Source organism: Apium graveolens, chromosome 4, assembly GCF_009905375.1.
Source record: "Apium graveolens cultivar Ventura chromosome 4, ASM990537v1, whole genome shotgun sequence".
In the NCBI taxonomy this organism is placed as follows: domain Eukaryota; kingdom Viridiplantae; phylum Streptophyta; class Magnoliopsida; order Apiales; family Apiaceae; genus Apium; species Apium graveolens.
Window position 1 is genome coordinate 176,520,708 of NC_133650.1, and position 25,597 is coordinate 176,546,304.

General features: G+C 34.0%; 2 protein-coding genes across 2 annotated transcripts; one reads left to right on the top strand and one right to left on the bottom strand.

The window, feature by feature from the left end:
- Positions 1-17,590: 17,590 nt before the first annotated feature.
- Positions 17,591-19,162, top strand: LOC141716960 (uncharacterized). Its single transcript, XM_074519100.1, has one exon. It carries the CDS (start codon positions 18,080-18,082, stop codon positions 18,842-18,844), a length of 765 nt encoding a protein of 254 aa, XP_074375201.1. The 5' UTR covers positions 17,591-18,079; the 3' UTR covers positions 18,845-19,162.
- A 904-nt stretch (positions 19,163-20,066) lies between these two features.
- On the bottom strand, positions 20,067-22,553 carry LOC141720443 (expansin-A13). Its single transcript, XM_074522865.1, has 3 exons — positions 22,000-22,553; positions 20,421-20,731; positions 20,067-20,188 (listed from the first exon to the last, which is right to left on the bottom strand). The coding sequence occupies exons 1-2, from the start codon at positions 22,485-22,487 to the stop codon at positions 20,422-20,424; spliced, it is 798 nt and encodes a 265-aa protein (XP_074378966.1). The 5' UTR covers positions 22,488-22,553; the 3' UTR covers positions 20,067-20,188; position 20,421.
- Between the last annotated feature and the right edge of the window lie 3,044 nt (positions 22,554-25,597).

The window sequence follows — 25,597 nt, forward strand, 5'->3', positions numbered from 1 at the left end:
GAAAAACTTGAGAATTGAGAGAGAAAGAGAATGATAATTGCAAGAAAGCGTAAAGTGAAAATAAGAATTCAATTGGGCTTTTATACTTTCTTGAATTAAAACATAAATAAAATAATTAAATGATAATTTTAAGTAAGTGACAGCCGTTCAGGAATAAATAAAATTGTAGAAATTCTGAAAACTACCGTAAATACAAATACATACAACACTGTATATCTGTATCAACGGTTGAGTAAAAGAATCAACGGCTGTGACTCACTGACGTGACACATCAACGGATAAGGTAAATAGTTATCCGTTGATGAACAACACCATTTTATCCGTTGAAGGATAAAATTACCAGAAATGTATTTGTCTTTCAACGGATGACGAATATTCGTTGATAGAACAATTTTGGCTTTCAACGGACAGGGAATATCCGTTGACAGGATAAGTCTTGATTAAAGCCAACTTTGTTCTTGCAGCAAATTCATTTCAGGCTACAAGACAGATTACATAGATGACATAGATTATGAATAGTCAAGCATACCTAACTCACTTACTAATCTTGTGAATGTTGATTCATCAAGTGGCTTGGTAAATATGTCTGCAATCTGCTTTTCACTTGGAACAAAATGAAGTTCCACTGTACCTTTCATCACATGTTCCCAAATGAAGTGGTACTTGATATCAATATGCTTGGTTCTTGAGTGCTGCACTGGATTTTCAGTAATGGCAATGGCACTTGTGTTGTCACAAAATATTGGAATTTTGTCAACAATTATACCATAGTCAAATAACTGGTTCCTCATCCATAGTATTTGTGCACAGCAACTACCAGCTGCAATGTACTCAGCTTCAGCTGTTGATGTGGAAACAGAATTCTGCTTCTTGCTGAACCATGATACAAGCTTGTTCCCTAGAAATTGACAGGTGCCTGTTGTGCTTTTCCTGTCTATTTTGCAACCTGCATAATCTGCATCTGAGTAGCCAATTAGATCAAAACCAGACTCTCTAGGGTACCAAATTCCTAGATTTGGAGTCCCCTTGAGATATCTGAAAATTCTTTTAATAGCCACTAAGTGAGATTCTTTAGGGTCAGCTTGAAATCTAGCACAGAGACATGTAGAAAATATAATATCAGGTCTACTGGCAGTTAAATATAAAAGTGAGCCAACCATGCCTCTATAACTTGTAATATCCACAGACTTTTCAGCCTTGTTTAATTCAAGCTTGGTGGCAGTGGCCATGGGAGTTTTTGCAGGTGAACAATCCATTAAGTCAAACTTCTTTAAAAGATCATAAATATTTTTAGTTTGACTAATGAAAATTCCACCACTAACTTGTTTAACTTGTAAACCAAGAAAGTAAGTTAGCTCTCCCATCATGCTCATTTCATATTTACTTTGCATTAATTTAGCAAACTTTTTACAAAGTTTATCGTCTGTAGATCCAAATATAATATCATCTACATAAATTTGTACAAGTATCTTAGAGCCATTAACATTTCTAAAGAAGAGAGTTTTGTCAACAGTACCTCTTGTGAAGTGATTATCTAGAAGGAACTTTGATAAAGTCTCATACCAGGCTCTAGGTGCTTGCTTTAGTCCATAGAGTGCTTTCAACAAATAATACACATAGTCTGGAAAATTTGGATCTTCAAAACCTGGAGGTTGGCTTATATAAACTTCTTCCTCCAATTCCCCATTTAGAAATGCACTCTTGATATCCATCTGATAGACTTTGAAATTGGCATTAGCTGCATAGGCTAGAAAGATTCTGATGGCTTCAAGTCTGGCAACTGGAGCAAATGTTTCATCAAAATCTATTCCCTCTTGTTGAGAATAGCCTTTGGCAACCAATCTGGCTTTATTCCTTATGACAATGCCATTTTCATCCATCTTGTTTCTGAATACCCATTTTGTGTCAATAGAACTCTTGTTCTTTGGCTTGGGTACCAGCTTCTATACTTTGTTCCTCTCAAATTGGTTTAGCTCCTCTTGCATTGCTAAAATCCAATCTGGATCCAAAAGAGCTTCTTCCACTCGCTTAGGTTCCTCCTGTGATAGAAAGCTACTATACAGACATTCATCTTGAGTAGCCCTTCTAGTTTGTACTTTTGATGTAGCATCACCAATGATCAGTTCAAAAGGATGATTCTTGGTCCATTTCCTTTGAGGTGGTAGATTAGCCCTTGATGAGGTTGCCTCAGTATTGTCATGATGTGAGATAGACTGTTGATTTGTTGAAACTCCCCCTGAGTTGATGATCCTTTGAAAGGAATTGGGAGTTCTATCAACTGATGAGGTGAATTGATTATCCGTTGACAGACTGTGATCAACGGATGCTTCGTTATGAACTTCAACGGATGATGCACTTTGTCTTTCAACGGATGCTGCATTGCTTCTTTCAACGGAAGCTGAATTATGACTTTCAACGGATGCAGCATTCTGTGCATTATCCAAAGGCAGACTCTGGTTTCTTCTTGAGATGCCTTCTTCATCATTCTCATCTTCACTATCATCACAATATATCTCAATATTGTCGAATTTGAGTCCTTCATGATGTCCCTCATCTGTTAGTCCATCAATCTTTTTATCATCAAACACAACATGTACAGATTCCATGACAATGTTGGTTCTTAGATTATAGACCCTATATGATTTTCCAGCAGAATAACCAACAAATATTCCTTCATCAGCCTTTGCATCAAACTTTCCTTTGTGATCAGATTGATTCCTTAAGATGTAGCATTTGCAACCAAAGACATGTAGAAAGTTTAAAGTTGGTTTTCTTCTCTTGAATAATTGATAGGGAGTCATGCATTTTGCTTGATTAATTAGAGAAATATTATGAGTGTAACATGCACAGTTAACAGCCTCAGCCCAAAAATAAGTTGGGAGTTTTGACTCCTCAAGCATTGTCCTTGCAGCTTCAATTAGTGATCTGTTCTTCCTTTCCACCACACCATTTTGTTGTGGAGTTCTTGGAGCTGAGAACTCATGCATGATCCCATTTTCTTCACAGAACATCTTCATGGTTGAATTCTTGAACTCAGTTCCATTGTCACTCCTAATACTCCTTACTTTGAAATCAGGATGATTGTTGACTTGCTTGATATGATTGATGATGATTTCACTAGCTTCATCCTTTGATCCAAGAAAATAAACCCATGAAAACTTTGAGAAATCATCTACAATCACTAGGCAGTATCTTTTCCTTGAAATTGACAATACATTGACTGGTCCAAAAAGATCCATGTGTAGAAGTTGCAGTGGTTCATCAATTGCAGATTCAAGCTTCTTACTGAATGATACTTTCTTTTGCTTTCCTTTCTGACAAGCATCACACAGTCCATCCCTTGTGAATTCCACTAGAGGCATTCCTCTAACTAAGTCCTTTTTGACTAGATCATTCATTGTCTTGAAATTCAAATGGGACAGCTTCTTGTGCCATAGCCAACTTTCAACTGGACTTGCTTTGCTGAGAAGACAAGTAATGGATTCTGCATCTGTAGAGTTGAAATCAGCTAAGTACACATTCCATTTTCTAACTCCAGTTAGGACCACTTTATTGTCCTTTTTACTTGTGACAATACAGGCTTCAGAATTGAAGGAAATAGTATTCCCTCTGTCACATAGTTGACTGATGCTCAATAAATTGTGTTTGAGACCATCAACCAATGCAACTTCATCAATGATGACATTTTCTCTTGAAATCAAGCCATATCCCATAGTGAATCCTTTGCTGTCATCTCCAAAGGTTATGCTAGGGCCAGCTCTCTCCTTAAACTCTGTGAGCAGGGTGAAATCTCCTGTCATGTGTCTTGAACAACCACTGTCCAAGTACCATAGATTCCTTCTTTGTCCCTGCACACAACAAAATCAATCAAGTTGATTTTGGTACCCAAGTTTCCTTGGGTCCACCCTTGTTAGTCTTTTTCCTAGACTTCATTCCTCCTGCATCTTTTGACTTAGGTAACTTTAGGTCAACCTTGGTCTCAGATGTGGTTGGTTGAAGTGTAGGATTAGTCACAGAATCATTTAACACATTTGATTGAATTTGATAAGGCATAGGTTGTGCAAACATGTTATTCCACATAGGCATATTGTATGGCATTTGAGGCATACTAAATGCAGTAAAGTAAGGATTGTTAATGTATGGCATGTTTGCAAAATGTGCATGGGGATTCTGGTGAGACATAACAGGCATAACATGCAGAGGTGACATAGACATGTTAGACATGAAGGAATTTGAAGGCATGGGAGCATTTTTAACAGATTTGCAATTATCAGATAGGTGATTAACACTTTTACAATGCACACAGCTTTTTCTAGGAGCATACCTATCAGGTGTGTAATTGTTGTGTTTATTAATCCCTACCTTCCCATTTCTTTTAGATTTTCTTTTGGTTTCCTTCTTATCCTCAACCAACTTAAGTCGATCTTTTAGCTGATCTAAAGTCATATGTCCTATATTCACCTTACTAACATCTCTGGATGTGCTAGCTCCTTCTTTGATAAAGTTCTTGAGAGTTGAATCATTCTTTTTATTTTTAAAAGAACTTGCCTGTTTTAATTGATGAGCCTTCAACGGATGCTCCTTTTCTTCCTTCAACGGATAACTTTCATCATCCGTTGATTCCACATCCGTTGACAATCCATCAATTAATTCTAACTTCTTTTTGTTTTTCTTCCAGGCATCCTCACAGAATGATTCAATTCCCTGGACCTTTGCAATCTGAACACTGACATCCATAGATGTTTTCCAGGCCTTGATTACCTCTTGCTCACTTTCTAACTGTTTAGAAAGAATTTCCACTTTCTTAACAGCTTCTGCTAGTTCACTCTCAACAGTCAGGCATTTAAGTTTTATCTTTTCAAGCTCAATTACCTGATCCTCTAACACAGCATTCCTATCACTTAAAAACAAGTTATTCTCCTTGATCCTAGTGTTTTCTTTTGCTTGAGATTTAAGGGAAACACGCAAATGATATAATTCATTAGTCATATCATTTATGGCTTCATTGCATTCATGTTTAGAAAGCTGAGAGAGATCAGTAGTAATTACCTGGTTGCTTGATGAACTAGTTTCATTTTCATCAGAATTAGCCATCAGGGCTAGGTTGACATATTCCACATCATCATCTTCATTTACCCCATCTGCTGCCCAATCATCTTGAGTGAGGAATGCTCTTTCCTTTTGTTTGAGCAAATCAAAATACTTCTTTTTTTAATCAACTTGCTCAAATTTCTTTTTCTCAGAATTTGGCTTCCTACACTCACTTGCAAAGTGTCCACTAATGCCACAGTTGTAACATTTGAACTTTGATTTGTCCACCATGTTCTTGTTTGGATTAGTGAATTTTGTGTTTTTCCTGAAATTCATCTTTGCAAGCCTCCTGGACAGAAAGGCCAAATGTTCTTCAATATCATCAGATTCATCCTGACTGGAATTGTCTTCATCCTCAGCAACTTGCTCTTTACCCTTGCTTGATTCTGATTTGCTTGTGCCAATTTTGAGACTTGGCATTGTCTTCTCCTCATTCCTGGCTTCCATCTTCTCACAGTCAGCTACAAGAGCAACTGTTCCTCCTTTTCTCTTTCCCTTTTCCAACAGCTCATCCTGCTCTATTTCAAGTTCATAAGTCTTCAAAATTCCATATAATCTTTCAAGTGTGAAGTTCTTATAATCTTGAGAGTTTCTCAAAGAGACAGTCATGGGCTTCCATTCCTTTGGCAGAGACCTAAGAAATTTTAAGTTGGAATCCTTGACTTGGTACACTCTACCATACAGCTTCAATCCATTCAACAGTTTCTGAAACCTGTTGAAGGTATCATTTAATGATTCACCTTCTTCAAAGTGAAAATATTCATACTGTTGAATAAGAAGCTGCGTTTTGTTCTCTCTGACCTGCTCAGTACCTTCAAAGATGATTTGTACAGTGTCCCAAACTTCCTTTGCAGTTTGGCAATTAATGACATTGTCAAACATATCTTGATCTAAGCCATTAAACAAAATGTTCATGGCTCTCTTATCCTTGCGGATTTCTTCCATGTCTTCAATAGTCCATTCTGCTCTTGGCTTGGGAATAGACTGTCCAACAGCAACTGTTGCAGTAGCAGCTGTGGCTACCTTGTGAGGGATGTGAGGACCATTTTCAATACAGTTGATGTAGCTTTCATCTTGAGAAAGAAGATGTAAATGCATCTTCACTTTCCAGTGATGATAATTATCCTTTTCCAGGACTGGAATCTTTACACCAATATCCTTCCTATTCATGATGGTAATAGGAGAGTTCTTCTGTGCACTCATGATGTTAGCAGAATAGATCTTTAAACTCTTTATATGTTAAGAGCTTGCTCTGATACCAATTGTTATTCCCAGTGGACTAACAATGAGATTTACAGAAGGGGGGTTGAATGTAAATCTCAAAACTTTTTCAAGTTTTGAGCAGTTTGTAAGGCTAAGTGTTTGAGTGATCAAATGTGTGTGAATTGCATGGAGCTGATACAGACAGATATATATTCAAACAAAAATGTAATGAACACAAAGAACTTAAAAACTTTTCTGGTGGATTTGTTGTTCCATCAGAGATGTGTTATTTCAGAAAATCTGTGATTCAAAATTAAATCACAGCTGCTTCCTAGTACAAACTAGATGATTTTCTCTCTTGATATTTCTAAACAGCTCAGGGAAAATTCACATCTAATTACTAGCTACTACTTGGTTTATATATCACCAAGTTTACAAGTGAAGACAAAGATAAAGTACAATAAGACAATAGTTCTTCACTTGTTTCTATTCCATTTTTATCCAGTGTAATATGGAATTATCTGTTGACTTTCCATTTTGAACCAGACTAAAAACGGCTGCTTTTTCTGTTGTTCCTGAAATAGGCTACCACATCTCTGTCAATCCATGTGCCTCTATCAGCTTTGTTAACTGTCACTATCAACTGCTATGAGACTGAGCATCCGTTGAAGCTTTCATCCATTGATGGCTTTATCAGTTGATGCTCTAGCAGTTGAAGCTTTATCCGTTGAAGCACTTATCCGTTGATGGATATTATCCGTTGAAGCATTAGAGACATCCGTCGAAGCTTTGTTTCTTATCCGTTGAAGGTCTTCAATATCCGTTGACACTTCTTCACTTATACAAAATTACAAGGCATGAAATATTTACAATTAGCCCTCCTATTTGTACATCCATTAGTAGTCAACATGACTGATTATTTCCTAACAACATCTAAGAATTACAGCTTGAAACCAGAGAGTGAAATGTGCTACAATACCAAACTTATTGCTAAGTAAGGCTGCTCCTTCAACGGATAGCCAAGATGGTCTTATCCGTTGAGGCTACAAACACTAGATTTCTACTTAAGTGTTTTGCTTAACTTATCATCAAACTAATACACATATTCCTAACACTTTCAGAGTTCTTTCTTACTTGCTTTGGCTTCCTACATTCTGTGGCAAAGTGTCCCAACTCATTGCAGTTATAGCATCTGATGGTGCTCCGATCAACCATCCCTGTTTTGTATCCACCACTGCTGGTGTTAGAGGATGAAGATCCACCTTTCTGGAATTTGTTGTAGTTGGACTTGTACTTAAGCTTGGGATTCCTCTTGAATCTGACATGGGAGAATCTCTTGACAATTTGGGCCATTGACTCGTCTTCCAATTGCTTCAGCTCTTCCAAGGAATAAAAATCATCACTTGATTGATTTGTAGTAGGAGGATCATATTCTGCTACTAACATATTTTCCTCAGCCTTGGAACACTGTACCATTCTCTCCAATTGTTGAGATTGTTGTTGTTGTTGACCTTCAGCTACAAGTGCAGTAGATGTGCTGACCATTCTATCCTTCCCGTAGACTTCCTTCTGTTGAATCTTCTCCAACTCATAGGTTTTTAACATTCCATAGAGCCTGTCCAAAGAAATCTCACTCAGATCTCTAGCTTCTCTAATGGCAGTGATTCTATGTTCAAGATGAGTTGGCAGTGTTAAAAGGAACTTTTTGTTGACCTCCCTGATTGAATAATATTTCCCATTTATGTTCAGGTTGTTGATCAACGCATTGTACCTCTCAAACACTTCAGTAATTCCTTCTCCTGGATTTGATTTAAAATATTCATACTCAAAGGTTAGGATCTCCAACTTGTTCTCCCTAACTTCCTCTGTGCCTTCATTAATCACCTCAATAGTTTCCCACATGTGTTTGGAATTTTTACAGTTCATCACATGTCTATTCATCAAGGGATCAAGGGAATCAATTAATATTAATTGAAGGCTGGCATCCAATGAGGCTTCTTCCTTCTCAGCAGGAGTAAAATCTTCAGGCTCTTTTGGATATGTTCTAGCTTTGGTAATCACAACATCATCTACTATCACCTCTGGTTCAATAACCATCGGAGTTTTTAGACCCTTCTTTAACAAGTTCAGATATTTTGGATTTGCAACTTGTAAAAATAATAGCATCTTCTTCTTCCACATGATATAATTTTCTTTATCAAATAGTGGAATTTTAACGGTTCCAACTTTTTGTGAAGTCATTATGAATTTTTGAATAAATAAAAATTCAAGGAGTTGAAAAATCACAAAAGTCTAGGATCTTGATTTGTTCGTTAATCAGAAGGCTCTGATACCAATTGTTAGGTCCCAATGTATTTGTAGAAGGGGGGTTGAATACAAACAGTACCGAATAATCGAATTAAATCCGGAATAAAAAATATGAAACAAAATTCAAGTTAAATAAGAATATTACTAAACTTGAAAGGTGTTACAACAACTGTATCGATTACAAGGAATTAATCTCAAATTAATTATCACAAATTTAGAATAAATTCGACATGAACTTTTTCTATTTTTGCAATAATTAGAATCAAATGCTAAACGCGATTTGAGATTAAGTTCTAGGGATTTTGATCCGCTAGATTGTTACACAAGAGCAAGATAAAGATTTCTAGTGGATTGGATTTAACTTTACAATCTAGAAATTTAATCTTGAAGTATGCAGATGAAAAGATGAAATATTTCTTCTTGTTTTTCTTTTCTGCTTTGTTCTTGACTTCTGTGTTCTGTATATAATTGTTGAATGGCTGCTTCTGTCTTTTTAATCAATCGACAGAATGGAATGAACTGGAATGACAATCCCATAGCTGGTAGGACTTTCGGTGAGACTATCCTTTGAACTAGCAAGACAATCTCAACAGCTAGCAAGACTTTCGGTATGACAATCAAATGAACTAGCAAGACTATCAGAATGAACTAGCAAGACAATCCTCCTCCCAGTGTAACTTTCGGTGAGACTATTGAAAATGGCCTGGCATGACAATCGGTATGACAATCCTGATTGTCATGCTAGTTCATTTTCAATTGTCTTGCTGATTTAATGAAGATTTTAATCCAATTAAAATTCTGAAAAACCTTAATATTAATTAAGAATTAATTAATCAATTAATTCAATTAATCAATAAATTAATCTTTGCAGATATAATTTATTTTCTTAATTAAATTATATGACTTAATTAATTAATAGAGAATTAATACTAATCTTGAGCAGCAACCATTCTTCTGAAAATCTTCTGAAAATCACTGTCAATTATGAATCAATTCCACCACTTCAATGTTGACACTCGATGTACTGTCTGGTTCATGAGTGACTAACTTCCGTGACGTTTCTTCAAGCCTTGACCTTGATACTCTTGATTTTCTTCAGACTAAATCCTTGTAATTAATTGATACCCTGACAAGATCTCTGTCACTTGATTAAATCCACAATCTTGATTTATATCACTGAGGCATGATCAATTTCTTGAACTTCTTCCAGTGAATTAATTCCTCAAGTCTGTAGATGAACCTTGTTTCTGAATCCTTTGACAGATATTACTTTGCGAGATCTCTTTGACGGTAGATCCACTATTTACTTATTACATTCTTATTTGAGTTAAGTTAAATCCTCGAATATACAAATAGGCCTATGACATATGCCTTATAGTATAATCTATCGTTGAAGCATATGCATCATGTACTTCTGAAAGAAGAGAAAATGGGTGCCTCCTATAATGCTGCTACGAAAGGAGATGGTACTACATCAGAGATACTATCCTTACCCTTCGCCACTATAAGTAACTTTCGAAGAGTATCTATATTTATCCCTCCAAAGCTTGGGATCTCTAGTTCACCATCTCGATATCCTCGAACCCTCGGGGCTGTGTATTTTTGTTAGCGATTTATGTTCATGGGAGGTCCATCTTGCTACCATTCCTCTCCACCGATTGGGGAGTTATTTCCTCTTCTAAAAATATTAGTTTTGTAGTCTTAGGGATTCTCACCAGCTTCCTGTTGATTCAAAAGCCTTTGATTATCTAAAACTCATATTTAGGTTGGACCCTCTTGGGGTTGATAGAAGTTCATTGGAGGCTTAGGCTTCAAAATTCCACTTCAGTTCATTGTTAAGTAACCTTTATACTTACTTTCTAGCCTCCCGGTCTAGCCTCATTGGAGGATTATTACGTCATCCTCGATCATTTTACGTCCCCTAGGGCTACCCTCTTTGTGCAGTATTTTATACACGCTTGACCTTGGTCTGCTCTATCTGAAGGTTATTATGCCATTATTGAGTTTTATTGACTCCTTGTAGATCCGAACCTCCTTGCCTGGGCATATAATGCATGTTCACCTCAGGATGGTTCATTGTAGCCTCGTCATATGTTAAAACTTGTGTGAGTAATAACATGGGATATGTGCTCGCTATGTCCCTGATTCTGCATCTCCGGCGGTTACCCTCCCCTATAAATACCCGCATGGTCTTTTCCTATATAGTACCCCGTTGATAGTTGAAAGCCTTCTCTTCCAAGCTTCATCGTCCTCTCAATATATGCATCCGCCAACGATGTCAGGGGTCGTAACCAAATTGGTATCTCACGCTCACCGAATTGTTCCGATCTTCCGAATACGATTGAGGTCTCAACATAAAGTATTTAATCCACTCCAACATCTCCATACACGAATAGCTATTTTCTACTCATAATGATAGGAGGATATCCCCCGATCTGGTTTAAGGCATTCTCTCTTTTTTGTGTGACCACTCCCCTTGGATCTGAGCCTCCGACAGGATGGATCTTAGGGCGAGGCAACTCGACCTGACAATTCAGATAACTAGATCTGTTTCAGATCAGATCAATTTTGGATCTGATCCACTTTTAGATTATGATATATTTAGAAATCGTTCAGATCAGATGTGATTCAGTTTGAGTCTAATTCATTTTAAATTAGATAAACTTTTTGTTAACATCAGACAAATTCGAGTCTGATTAAATTCAGTTCGGTATTTTTTGGATCATAACTTTTTTTTTTAATTTGTGAGACTTTAAAAATATATTTTAATTAAATATAGTATTTTTAAATATAATATAGTGTACTTTTTCAAAAAAATTGATTAAATAATTATATTATCAGAAACATAAAATTATTTTATATATGAATTTAACTTATAAATAGCGAATTTTCTTAACAGTTAATGTATAAGTATAATGGGTTATAACCTGTTAAAATATAATAACTAAACTAAACTCATTTGTATTATTTTTCTAACTCGGATTTATATCTGATCGCATATTTCGGGTGATATTTGGTTCAAATAATATATTGTTCGGTTTTCAAGTTATAAACATATCTAGTATTTCTGATCATTTTTTGTTAAATTTTTTTTTTGGGTAATTTTCATATCAATTTAAATTGATTTCCAGATTATTATCGTATTATATGGTTCAAAGCTCTGATCGGATCTCGGTTTTATGTATTTCGGTTCAGTTCGGTTTTTTAGAACCTTACCTATTTTACCAAGTTTAGAGGAAACGTTCCATCAAAGATTACTATGTCTTATTCTACATGACCACCATCAATGGTTCCTTTAGTGTGTTGTGACATGCTTCTTCCACTAGATGTTAAAAAAGCCTCTCTTTCTAGTGTCAATTGTTAATGGAGGAATTTGGTGATAATAAATTTGGAGGGTTTCTAAAATTGCGGTAATGATTGATGATGGTGAAGAGCATAGACTACAATAATTAGTGTTAGGGTTTTATATTTGGGGATGACTAAAATTATATGGATTATCAAATTTGCAATTAAGATTTCATGTTGGATTCTCATTTTTTCGCAAGAGTTGCTTTGTACCATGTAATGTGACTACGTACCCCAGTTTATAAGAGATCAAGCTAAACGTAGTTATTGGGGAGTAAGATACCTATATGAGCTAGGTTTCTTTCTTCAAAGCCCTATAGGACCAAAAAGGCGCATCCTTAAGTAATCATCGTGGGCCTAGAGCGCACCTAGTTTCTCAGAGCGTGGCGATTAAGTCATTGACCTGAGATGCCAGAGCCTATCTTGAACGATAAAAAAGGTACCTAATCAAAGGGCCGACCTTTCAGATGTACCAGAGGGCGACGATTTTCATCCCCTCAACAAGTGAGGTTATTGGTGAGCTTGACCCTCTTTCCCGGTTGCAATATGTGATATAATGTAATTGGTGTTGGACAAGGCTTCATGTTTGCAAACTTGGTAAAAACTTCACATGATGTCCACTCGCATGTGTTATTGCCCATTTCAACTTCATTTTTGCAAACTTGGTAAAAATTTGACCATTAAGAAATTGTGTTGCTATCTCCACATGCCTCGTATCAAAGTATTCAACTAATCTTTCAAACAATGCCCTAACTAAATAATTGATAGGAAGTTTTCGTGCTTCAAGTATTGCATTGATCCAACTTTTGACGTGATTTGTGGTCATGATGCCAAACCTTTTACCCTCATCATGAGCTAACGACCACTTCTCTAAATCCTTATTTTTAAACCATTTCGTTGCCCTTCGCTCCGCCGCCACCAATTGTTCCTGTAACAAATCAAAATTTTATGTTGAACTTGAGAAGCTAATTCAACCAAAATTTTCTTCAATCCCTTTTTCTTATGTGTGTTAAAAAAGTTTAAAGCAAGGTGTCTGATACAGAACCGATGGCGATCATGTAGCTTACCCCATCCATAAATACCATGCCTCCTACCTGCCACAAATCTCCTCAATCTATCCATAAACCACCTCCAACTAGACACGTTCTCGGCTTCGACAATAGCAAGTGCCAGTGGAAAAATATGACTGATGTCGTCTACAGCTGTGGCAATCAAAAGTACGTCAGGATATGATCCATAAAGATGAGTCCCATCAATCAGTATAACTGGAATGCAGTGCTCAAAACAAGCTCTTGAATGTCATTACCTGTCATATAAGACTAAAATTTAATATTGGTCCATAATTGAATAGTTTTCAATATATTAGGGTTCACCAGTTCCCTAATTGGATTTTAAAAAATTTTATAAGAGTATGCTATAATGCACAACGTTTTAGGGTTTAGGATTTATGCCCTTTAGGCCCTAAACCCTATAATCTAAACCCTAATTTATTCTAGATTTTAGGGCTATAAGACCCTAAAACCTAGGAACCAATTTCTAATCTCATCTTGGACCTTAATTAAATTTAGTATTGGTCCATAATTTAATAATTTTTAATATTTTAGGTTTCACCAATTCCGTAATTGGGTTTTAGAACATTTTATAAGATTATAGTATAATGCACAATGGTTTAGGGCCTTAGGGCCTAAAGGCCCTAAACTATATACTCTAAACCCTAATATAATATAGGTTTTATGGGTGTTACGAACCAATCTCTAATTTGATGTTAGACACTAGTCTACACCAAATCAATATAAAAGTTAAAAAAAAAGTACTTCTTGTACTGATGTTGAAAGATTGTAGTATTTCCATTAACTATGAAAGGTCACTATATGACCCTTCCTAAGAACCATGCACATCTTTCATGACTAGTTTCTACGTATTTCTTATTTTCTTCCTATTTGGACGATACCCAAACAAATTTTTGGTCGTAGTTAGAAGCACTTTCTCCTTGTTTTTTGGATTAGCTATTATTTATGCCCTTATTGCTTCGGCAATGTCCGAAGATTTCAAATTGGAATGGTCTTGTATGATAGATGGGTTCATACATGTGGGTGAACTTGAACTCTAAATTATTTCAAAATGATTAAGCACACTCCATTTTCTTACTTTTAACTTCCAATTACAACCATTTTCTCCAATTGATAACAAATATGCTAATTTAAGGAATCTGGTCTTGTGGTTTTAATCTCCTGATAATTTCATATATGAATTTCTTTAACTACACGCATCAACTCCTCTTTGAAAAGAATATTATTCCCTTCCTTAATTTCATAGGCAATGATGCATCATTGCTACTTTTAAGAATAGAATTGTCAAGAGTGGCCATCATTTTTGAACTACTAGATATAAATGACGATTTTTCACTTGATACCCCAGTCTCAACCTCCAAACACCAACTAAAGCCCGATTCTTCCAACTCTTTCAACTAAATCTTTTTCAAAATCAACCCCGACACGTTTACTTATATTTAAATTAGTTCCCATAGAAATTGAAACTTTTCCACCTAAAGTTTCACAAATAAATGATTTCCCTTTGAAATCACTACACCAACCATCAACTCTACATCATCATCTTCAATAGGTACAATACCAAATTTCAAATCATCCAAATTTTTACATCTATATTTCAACTTTAAATCATATCTCCCTCTATTAATTTTTAAACTTCGAGAACAAAATATCACACTAATCATCAAATTTCATACTAGTATTAAGTTTGACATGCTTCGCAACCGGTTTATCATAAATAAAATCATATAATTAAGTTTTTAAGATATTCCCATCAATGTAGAACCATCCAAGTATAAAATTTGTTGAATCTGATGCCATGTTAAAACCCTAGTTGACAAATTAAAATGATTACGAAGGAAGTTGGTAGTTAGGCTAGTTATATTGTATCACATTTTAGAATCGGGGGTATAGAGAATTTTTCCCAGAGACTTTTAACAAAATAGAGTTGCAAGTTCATGATTTCGAGTAGCAGGCAGCGGCTAGAGAAGAAACACAAAGTAAACTTGCATTTAAGATTTAAAGCATTATAATATTGTGTTTAAAATTTTATTTTATTTAAAAAAAAATTAAGATGCAACGCAAGTCTAGTTTGCATTTAAACTCTAACGAATGTTCATATTGCGTTTTCGGTTTAAATGTATATTTAAATAATCTATTTTTAGGGAACGCAAATTAAAATTCCATTTTTCCTTGAACGCAAATTAACAGTGTTTTTGTTGTTTCTAAACTTTGTTGTTTCCGGCAGGTGTGTTTGGTGTATTGAACGGGAAACACGATTTTTTCTAACATTTCTGAGTGATACAAAAGGTCATTCCCAATCACCTGAGGTTGGAAATCATTTGTTTCAGAATTGTGACACTAAGGACCAGTATAAAAGCAAATTCTTTGTGGGTACTTCTTTTGCAAAATTTTCTTATATTTATATGTCAAGATATGCGCTATTTGTGTTAAAAATATTATATAGTGGCTAATACAGGAACATATGCTATGAACAAAGTGTCCCCTACCAGCTACCCTAAGAAACTCTCTCGTGGTTGAATTATCAGAAAAGCAAAAAGTATTTCCTATTTTACTAAAAATTAAAAGAACAAAATGTTGAGTTGTAATAACACCCGGCTAGTAAGAAGCAACAAAAAAACAATTAGAGACAATGTGGGTCAATTTCACATGAGGAGTTGTCAGCCAATGGAGGCTACAAATATTTATGGGCACATTGAACCCTGATGAGAGCTAGCTAGATACAAAGCTATACATGGACATTCATAAATTGAATCAAACAAAAGAGAGCTCTATTTGATACATTTGTCCACATGCAATTGGAAGGTGTTACAAAACATTAGGTCCCCAAACGTAGAAAGGCCAAGAAACATGACATTGCTAGATACAATTTGCTAAAGTTTCTAAATCGACCACCCTAATGGTGATGTACACAATCAAACAAACACACTTAATATATGTAAGCTTGGGAAATCCTTGTTAAGGTCCTACTTGGGTCTCAAATGCTAATTATCATTTGTTTGATGTGTATTGTATTGTAATGAGGATTAGTTGAAATAATCTTTTGCCTAGAATGGCCAAATTTTAATTGTGAGGTTTTATAATGTCCAAGTAGACTGTGTTTTCTTAAGTAGACTAGACTCTGCTACCAACTGACTGTTTTCAAGTTATAGACACCCATAGGAAAAGCAATCGCGATTTTGATCATATTATGGAAAGTCCGCAGATTCTGGGTTGGGCTTGGGCCTAGTGATATGGACCCTTAAAAAGGAAAGATCTTCTAATTTGCTCCAAGCAATGTTATGATAAGTGACAACCTAAACTGGGTTGTACTACATTTTACTAGCTTAAATCTAGCGCCTTCCCGTTAATATTTAAATTTTTTATTTATCATGTTATATTATATTTTTAAAATATTTATATAAATATATAATGATTACAAATTTATAATAAAGGTAATAGAATAACATGTATTCGTAATTTATTATAATAAGTAAACTAATCTAGTAGTTTAATAATTTAATAGTTCGTAGATATAATAACCCTATTTATTTAAAATTTTATAATATGATAAGTTAGTGATTGTAGTTTAGTAGTTATGTTTAATAGTTTAACAATTTATTAGTTTAGTAGATATATAACATTATTTATTTAATTTTGTAATGATCAAAATTAGTGAATAACCGTTGAACCAAATTATATCATATTCCGATTATTATAATATAGTATAGATACCCACATTAACTAGGTGTGAACACAGGTCGGGTGGGCCGGGTTCGGAGGAAAAAATGACCCAACTGAATTAGTTCGGTTTATAAAAATTTTAACCCATTAACCTGAAAAAATATTTTTAACACAACCATATTATTCATATATATTATTCATATATTGGGTTGGGTCCGGTTGAGTTGGGATATACCCTTATCATTTTATGTGAATACTCAACTGAATAAACTTTTGATATTAAATTAAAAATCATAATCCAAAGTTCGACTACTAATTCTGCAAATGTCAAATATTACAGTAGTTCGTAATATCAACTTCGCACAAGTCATTAATTAAAAATATAATAATAAGAGAAATTTTAGAGGACAAGACATCTGAACAAATAAAGTATACAATGCAATTATCGTTAACAAATGTGTTTATGTACGTATAAATAAATATTAAAATTTACTAGTTTATAATTTATAGTTCGTTGGTCAAATATTTAAACTTATACTATCATATTATGATGAACTAAATTAAATTATGTGTTGAGATAAACTAACATGTAATGGGTTTGGATTGAACTAAATAAGTAATGGACAAAACATATACAGTAATAAGAATGTAACTCAATTATATAATGGTTTGGATCGGGTTGGGTAAGGGTTTAAATTTGTTAAATCTTGAAACCCACTATATTTGGGTTTTAACAAAATGAACCCATTAATATTTTCGAACCGTTTAGGTTGGTTGGTCCAAAAGAGGGGTGGGTTGGGTGATTTTTCGGGGTTTTGTTCAGCCCTAACAGTAGCCCTAACAGTAGCAACAGATCGTAATGAATTTGCAATACTACAAGTTAAATTAGGCAATACATAGATAGAACACATACAACAACATAAACCTAATGTAAAAAAAAGACGCGGACAAGATAAATCGCAAGCTAGCTACCAGAAAGTAGAGTGATCTGTGATCATCTAACAATGTTGGCCAAGCTGTTTAAGACTTGGTCCAAAAATATATGTTAGCAACATAAGGTTTCGGGTTTGAAATTCTTTAGAGGTGACTTTTGAAATTCTTTACTTGTACTCCACCTGTAAAATCTGATTCCAGCACTGAAAGTTCTAAAAGTTTGAAAGGGTAGTGAAAGCAATGTAGTTCTACTTGTTGTATTGGATCCTTGGACGCATAGTATAGTGACGATATCAATTAATTGTACCACTGGCCTCTTAACGTGACCTCTGAGCCTGCAAACTGCAATGTGACCTACCTTCAGGCTCAAGTATCTTTCAGCTCTATCCATATTTATATCTTTACAAACCAGCTAAAGATCATCAATTTCTGAATTTCTACTACTCACTAATTACTCAAAACACGCAATGATTCTCCAGGACAAATCACCAAGCTCATCTCTTCAAGACAAATCACCAAGCTCATCTCTTCAAGTCCAACAATCGAGACTTCCTTCTAGTTCCTCAATTTCAATCGACATTGTCCAAAACTCTATCGAAAAGCTTGTTACAAACTGGAACAGAAGACAAAAATGGAGCAAGTTCTTTTTTAATTCTGAACCACAACAGGAAACAACAGATAAATCGCCTTGGACAGTCAACTTGGCCAACTTTCTTGAATCAACTCCTGTTCACATAATAGCAATCTCATTGCTACTCACCGATCTTATTTTCACCATTCTAGAGATCTCAACATCTTTGCTTTCATGCAAATCAACATCGAGCAAAGGAGTGGAGGAGACCTGGTACCACTGGACAGGCATAGCAGTTTTGAGCTTGCTTTCTTTAAAGAGCTTGTGTTTAGTGGGGGCGCTTGGCCGTCTGTTCTTTAGGCGGGTGGGTTATGTAGTTGATGGTGTGGTTTTAGTGGTAGCTTTGTTACTGGAATTGTTTTTGGACAAAATGGGAGGAGGGTTGGTAATTGTGGTGAGCTTGTGGAGGGTCGTTAGAGTTGTGGAGAGTGCTTTTGAGCTGAGCGAAGAAACCATTGAAGCACAGATTGAAGGTATAGTGTGTGAGTTTCAGGCACTAAAAGATGAGAATGGAAGACTATTACGGATCATTCATGACAAGGATGAGGTGATTCACCACTTACAGGAAGAACTAGATCAATTGTACAAGGCAGCATCTTGATTGAACACTTACTGAGGTGCATGAGAGAGGCTCTCCTCAGTGAACTGACTAAGATAAAAACTCGTCTAATTGAGTTGAGTTTGTGTATGATTACAGATCGGTTCTTTAAAGACTCGAGGTTCCAAAACTCCCAAGCAAGTTTGGTTACAGACGCGTGAACTAGCTCGTGAGCAGACTCGACTAGAAGCCTAGTATTCAAGTATTTAATGACACATATGTATAAAATAACTGAATTTATATGTTTTTCACACCTCAAATATATGATAGTTTTCAAATTAGTCAACTATTTAATGTATAAAACATTAAAATTATATACCATCTCATGTTCTAAGCAGTTTATTAGGCTATCATAGTGTATGATCTACAGGTGAAGAAGCTAGCGATTAGCACGAATAAAATAGGAATTTATTTACAAAATCTGTAAATAACATAATTGAATGACTCATGACCAAATTTACTCAATAAAACAAAAAACCAACCAGGCTGAGCTCAAACTAGTTTTTCTTCTGATTAATCGAGTTTTAAAGTTCAAAACTTGGTTTAAGTTAACCAGGCTTGAAATTAATGACTGCCCTGTAAGTTATTTATCTGGTGGGGGTGGGGGTGGGGGTGGGGGATGAATGTGCACTACGTCCTGGAACCACCTAATTTGTAAGCTACGCAATGTGCTAAGCTTAATTACAAAAATACATGTACAATGACTGATATAGTACCTCACAAGTTACTCAAATCGTGTTTATTATTATTTGCAAGACTAATTAGGTGTAAGATGATCCCAAAAGTTCATTATTCATCATTAATAAGGCTGAAGCCAAGCATACAATGACTTACTGTTGCTGCTTACCCTTTTCTAAACTATGAATGGAACATGAGATAAACGGATATTTTACAAAAAAAGGAATTCATAAAAAGTGAAACTTCGTATCATCTATGTAACTAATTACGTGATTTGCATTTGAAATTGATAAGCTAAATAGATGATGTTCTGCTATCACAGACGAAATATACTTATTAACCCGATGGCTTTCCCAAAGCCATCTTGCTGGTTCAGAGACTAGTGTCATTAACAAGTACCCAGAACCAAGCAATCATTCCCGATTCTACATTTGTCCTTCAATATTTGACTGCAAAATGCAATCAACAAGTATTTTTCATTTGTCTGTACATATAGATAATATTGGAATATAACTAGTTATATTAATGGCTAAGCCAACACATCGTGAAACCCCAATATGTAAAGAACTTTAAAATTCCAATCAAGTACAACCTCTTTCCTTAAAATTTTCATGAACGACACACGTCTATATCAGCTGTTCCAAACTGCAAATGTAGTCGTGGAACTCACTGCAGCAGTGACAAAGAGTAATTTTCAGATTCTAATTTTCAGATTCTATCTCACAACAACAATTTTAGTCTGCTCGATCATACAATTTGCCTACTAATATCTAAATTCCGTCTCCCCGCAATACAAGTAAAAGTTCCACTTGTACATCAAACCTAACCCAGTGTGATTAATAGTATATATATATATATATATATATATATATATATCACTTACAAGTCTTTACACTGTTACCTTAGGGTTCAAATTGCTTGCCTTCAAAACTCTGTCCAAAATCCCAATTTTTGGGAGCAACATAGTATGATATCAATGTAACGCCATCACTGCCAGTAAGCTCAAAAGAAAGAGGCTGGTTCTTCATATCGGCATTTATATGCCAGTTCTGCCCCCAATTCCGATTCATTGGCAGCCATCCTGTTCTTGAACCCTTGATCTTCACTGCTACAATATCTCCAGCTCCGGCAACATTACTAATCAACACTGATAAAAATAAACCAGCACCATCAATAGTATACCGTATCCCTCCTTCCTTTCTGCACTTGATCCTGTGAAGACCCGAGGGGGTTAATAACTTCAATATTAAGAACTACTAATAAAAGTTCAGTGTGCCAACCCTTACTGCTTAAATTATAGCAAATATATACATATATGAGAAAACAGAAGGGTTTAATTGCATAATAGCTGATAGTCCCTTTAGTTGTATTACACAATTGCAGCTGGTGACTAAATGAGTCCACCTAAATTGTCTCACCATCACAGAAAAACGTGTTCATCTCTACTCCCTCCAAACAGCCTACGAGTACCATTTGGTCAATGAATAAATGTGATTTCGGCGGAGCATAAAAAGGTAAAAGAGAGTAAACAAAAACATAACATAACATGTACAGACTTGCCCCACCTCTGAAACTGGTTGCACTTAGACTTGGTTCAAATGTCAGAACAGGTGGTCTATTTGTCGTGTCAAAAGTGGTAACAAAACAGAAGTTAAAACACATAAAAAAATGGAAATTAAGCCTCAAGCCTGGAAGCTGTACAAACCTAGAAATAAACAATTCCGGTCGAGATCATGGGCTGAGAAGTTGACGTCCATTGGAATCATAGAACAAGTGTGTGATTCAAAGTGCATGCAACTAATTCAAGTGGCTCGTATAATTAAGCAAGTAAATGCATTTATAAGTGCCATTTCAGTCTGCCTAACTATTTTTTAGCACTGATTTATGACAGATATTACTACAGAATACTTGACTTTTAAACACTGGTTAAGTACCTCTTTTTTTTTCCAATTCGTTTGTTCATTTAATGTTGAAGTTCTTACATTTACATGCCCATTTCATATTTCTCTTTAAAAAGCATCACCTTATTAAGGCAGAAAACTAAAGAATTGGCCCCAGGCCCCTCAGATACCAAAATTTGAAGTTGAAGTCCCTCTCCCACCTAAACTGATAAATAAGGCAGGCAACAAGGCAAGTAAGTCACATTCATGATGTAACCATCAACAGATCTAAACAAAAATAACCCTATTATTGTTGTCGGCATTAAAATATAGTCACACTCTACATGCCTTGGTCAATTATCCACATTACTACCGTTCAAATTAACCTTACAAAAGACCAAATTATATTTATTCGATTCGATTCCTCTAAACAAATTACAATAATCCATAAATTACATAGGATTCCCTAGGATCAAATTAAATAATTTTTAAGGCACCACCATTCTCAACATCAATCTACCAAGATAAATTAGATACATATCAATAGAACTTAGGCTCGAAATATGAACGGTGAGAACAATTGTTTTGCACTCTACGTACCTGCGATACTGAATGGGCATATTAGAAGCTTTCCAAATGGCAATCTTCTCAAAAGCTTCAATAGGCAACACAAAATGAGCATTGGGAACATTACATTTGCCACCACTATCAGCTTCAAATCCATAATTAGGAGCACAAAAATTAGTAGCCGTCACAATTATCGAAGTCCCAGGAATGCAGTACTTAAGATCCTCAACACACCTGACTTCAAAACAAGCCCCACAGATCTGTCCTTTCTCAAACAAAGCAGAGCTCAAACCAGCCGTAGCTTTGCCATACCCAGATTTCTCCAAGTCGCCGTAGCCACACGCGCCGCCGACAATGTCACGGGGGTCGAGGGCGGCGTAGTAGGTGGCTCTGGCGGGTCGCCAGTCGGAGTGTTGGGGAGTAGAGGGGGCGAATGAGTAGGGTGTGGAGGAGAGAGAGTGGGATGATGATTTTAGAGAGAGAGTGAGAACAAGTGTTAGGACAAGTGTTAATGTTGGCATTTTCGTGTTTGGTTTTTTGTTGGAGTAAGAACTAAGAAACTAACAAGTGTTTAATAGTAACAAAGATGGTAGATGTGTATCATTGTATGTAATTTTGTTGTTTTTATTTATGTATTTGTTTTTCAATAAATGTAGATTCAAGAAAAGTGGGAAGAGGGTAAATGTAAAGTGAAGTGTCAACGACAACAAAGATGCTGTGTTTCTTTATTTGTGGATTAATTTAATAGTGTTCTAATTATTTTGTCATTAAAATATACTATCAATGGTGCTATCTCTTCTATATATATATAGAAGAATAAGAATATAATTTCTATCAGATTAAAAAGTCTCATTTAAAAGACTAAATTACCCCTATTTTTAATATTATATAAAAAATGTGGTTTGTGGGAATCAAATTCAAGTTATTTCATTCAACTATACAACCTCTTACCACTATATCATATTATCACGTGTGTTTTTTATTATGTAAATGTATTAAATGAATATTTTATTTAACTTTAAATATACTTATTTGAATTCCGCAAAAAAAGGATAGTTAGTTGAATATTTGTACAGTTAATTTTAAATAATTGAATTCCAGATATAAAATTAGGCATAATACATAAATGAATTATTATCTAATTTATTAATCATTGTTTAGTTTCAAAATATATCTCATATACTTTTAACATATTTTCTATTATAAAAAGTAATTAAAATGTACATATATAATTTTTTAAAAATATTGAAAATAGAATCACTTATATATAAATAATCTATATTGGTATTACATATTTAGATAAGTTCGAATTATAATGAGTCAATGCATTTTTGAACTTAACCCATTGTTCAAAAAATACTCAAAATTTGACTACATGACCCAGCCGAAAAACATCGTCACATTCTACGTTTAGTAAATTTAAATTACAAGCTCGGCGAGAATATCTTACCAATAATATGAAATTTTTTAATATCTCATGTTAATATAAATAAATGTGTTTGAGGTCTTTATAGGATCAAGTTAATTGATTATTTATATTAAAATTACTAACTTCATTGGTAACGCATTATTATTTTTGGGATTTGTCCCCAATTTTAAGAATATTTGAAATTTGAAATGAGATCTCACTAGATTTGTTAAAACTACGATGATATATTAAATTGATTTATTTTTCATTTTTCACTTTAAAAAAACTAACTTCTTAAAAAGAATTCTTTTAGATCAGCAATATTCATTGATCAAGATAATATTGTACAAATATTTCGAATTATTTTAATATTTTGAATTATTCAAATAAAAGTTATATCTATACTATATTGTAGCATTTGATTCAATGCATTTTATATTATTTAAGGAAAAAACATATATTGAAGGAATTAACTAGTTCAACTAATATTTATAAAATTTTATCAAACTGAAAATTTTTAATTTTAGAAGAATAGTATAAAATGTTATCAAATTATTATATGAAAAAATATTAGAGTCGTAATGAAAGAAACTTAAAAACGGTTTAAATAACGATATAAATACAATTTTTCTTTCGAATTCTTTAAAAAAAATCATGAATATGAATAATAAGTCTTAAAAATATATAATTCATTTTTATGTTACAACCGATACCCGGTTGCGTAAAAAATAGATATGGATTGTTTGTTAGTGATAATGTGAATACCATATATAAATTATAGCAATTTATTTATTACATAATTTTAATTTTTGAATAATTATAAATGCATGTTATTTAAGTGATCAATTATCTCACTAGATGTTAATCATGATTATACGTGTACATAAATCAGATATTTAGCATATAAATAATTGAAACCATCATAATTTACTAAGAGATGTAACATACTATAATTTAAATGCTAACACACACACATACATATAACTTAATCTTACTAGGTTTACCGTAGTGTAAATAAAAAACTAACATTTTCCCATACATACATACGTTGAATTTCAAAAACTAATATTTTTCATTAAAATCAACTTTAATATTAACAATAATGTAAATTTTACATTATTGTATATTATGATTGCAAGTCATTCTGACTTCAGTTATGCATTTTTTTATCTTTTTAAATTGAGTAAGTTAATTGTAAGTTAGTAGTGAACTCAGTAATAATATAGAGCGGTACATATAGTTTATTTAAATAAAATTCAAGATTTTGGTCAACTCTGTATTCAACATATATGTTAATTTGTAGTTTTTTATTTGTAAACATACTAATGGCATTCTACAGATTAAGTTTAATCGTTTCGTTTTAAACGTACACTTACTACCCTGTTTATATTCATTTATTAAATATAAAATAATGGGTAAGAAAAATATAATATAATAATAGTTGAGGGAATATTCACTCCTAAAAATGAGGAAGCATTCGAAACTCCTAATATTATAGAGGGGGACATGAAACTTGTTGGATAGAAATTTTATCTTCATTCTCGTGTCTCGCACGGGTTATTATGTTAGTTATTGTGTAAAATTGAATAAACATATGTTGCGAGTCTTGTGTGTGTGCCCGTTATTATTAGACTTCACATTCTATGATTCTTCCTTCTCAGTTCCCATGGATAATGATACACTGTATGTTTCTGTTACTCGTATTTCATGTTATTGTTTACAAAGTCTCTCGCTAAATTATACGAAAAATAATGTAACTTTGATCAAAAAAAATAATGATAATGTTGTTAAAGGTCCGTTTGGGATATCGTGTAACGTATAATTTAAAGCAAATAAATATTTATAACTAATAAGTAAATTATGAAATTTAATTTATTTAAGCATTTGAATAATTTCATTAAGGTTGTAATGTGTTGGGTAACTATAATTTTTTTTCCAGAGTAACTATAATTTTTAAGTTAAAACAATTTTTCAAATTAAAAAAAATAATAACTTATTTTGTGTCTCGGGTTATAAGTTTGTGATGTTTAATAAATTATTACTTATTAGCACGATTATAAAAATTCTCAAGTTTATCCATTAATCCCTAATTAATCTTGTACATGGTATTGACTGATTTAATTTTAGATATTCAATTAATGCTGCAAAATATACTCAGACTTGTACAATTGTAGAAACTTTTACAAAAAATTTATTAATACCACGTGTTATCAACCACCTTCT

Bases quoted from the DNA above. Each gene is read 5' to 3' on its own strand.
- LOC141720443 (XM_074522865.1), bottom strand. From the start codon at position 22,487: ATGCCAACATTAACACTTGTCCTAACACTTGTTCTCACTCTCTCTCTA. The intron at 20,732-21,999 runs GTACGTAGAGTG...GGGTCTTCACAG, and splicing joins ATGCCCATTCAGTATCGCAG to GATCAAGTGCAGAAAGGAAG.
- LOC141716960 (XM_074519100.1), top strand. From the start codon at position 18,080: ATGATTCTCCAGGACAAATCACCAAGCTCATCTCTTCAAGACAAATCA.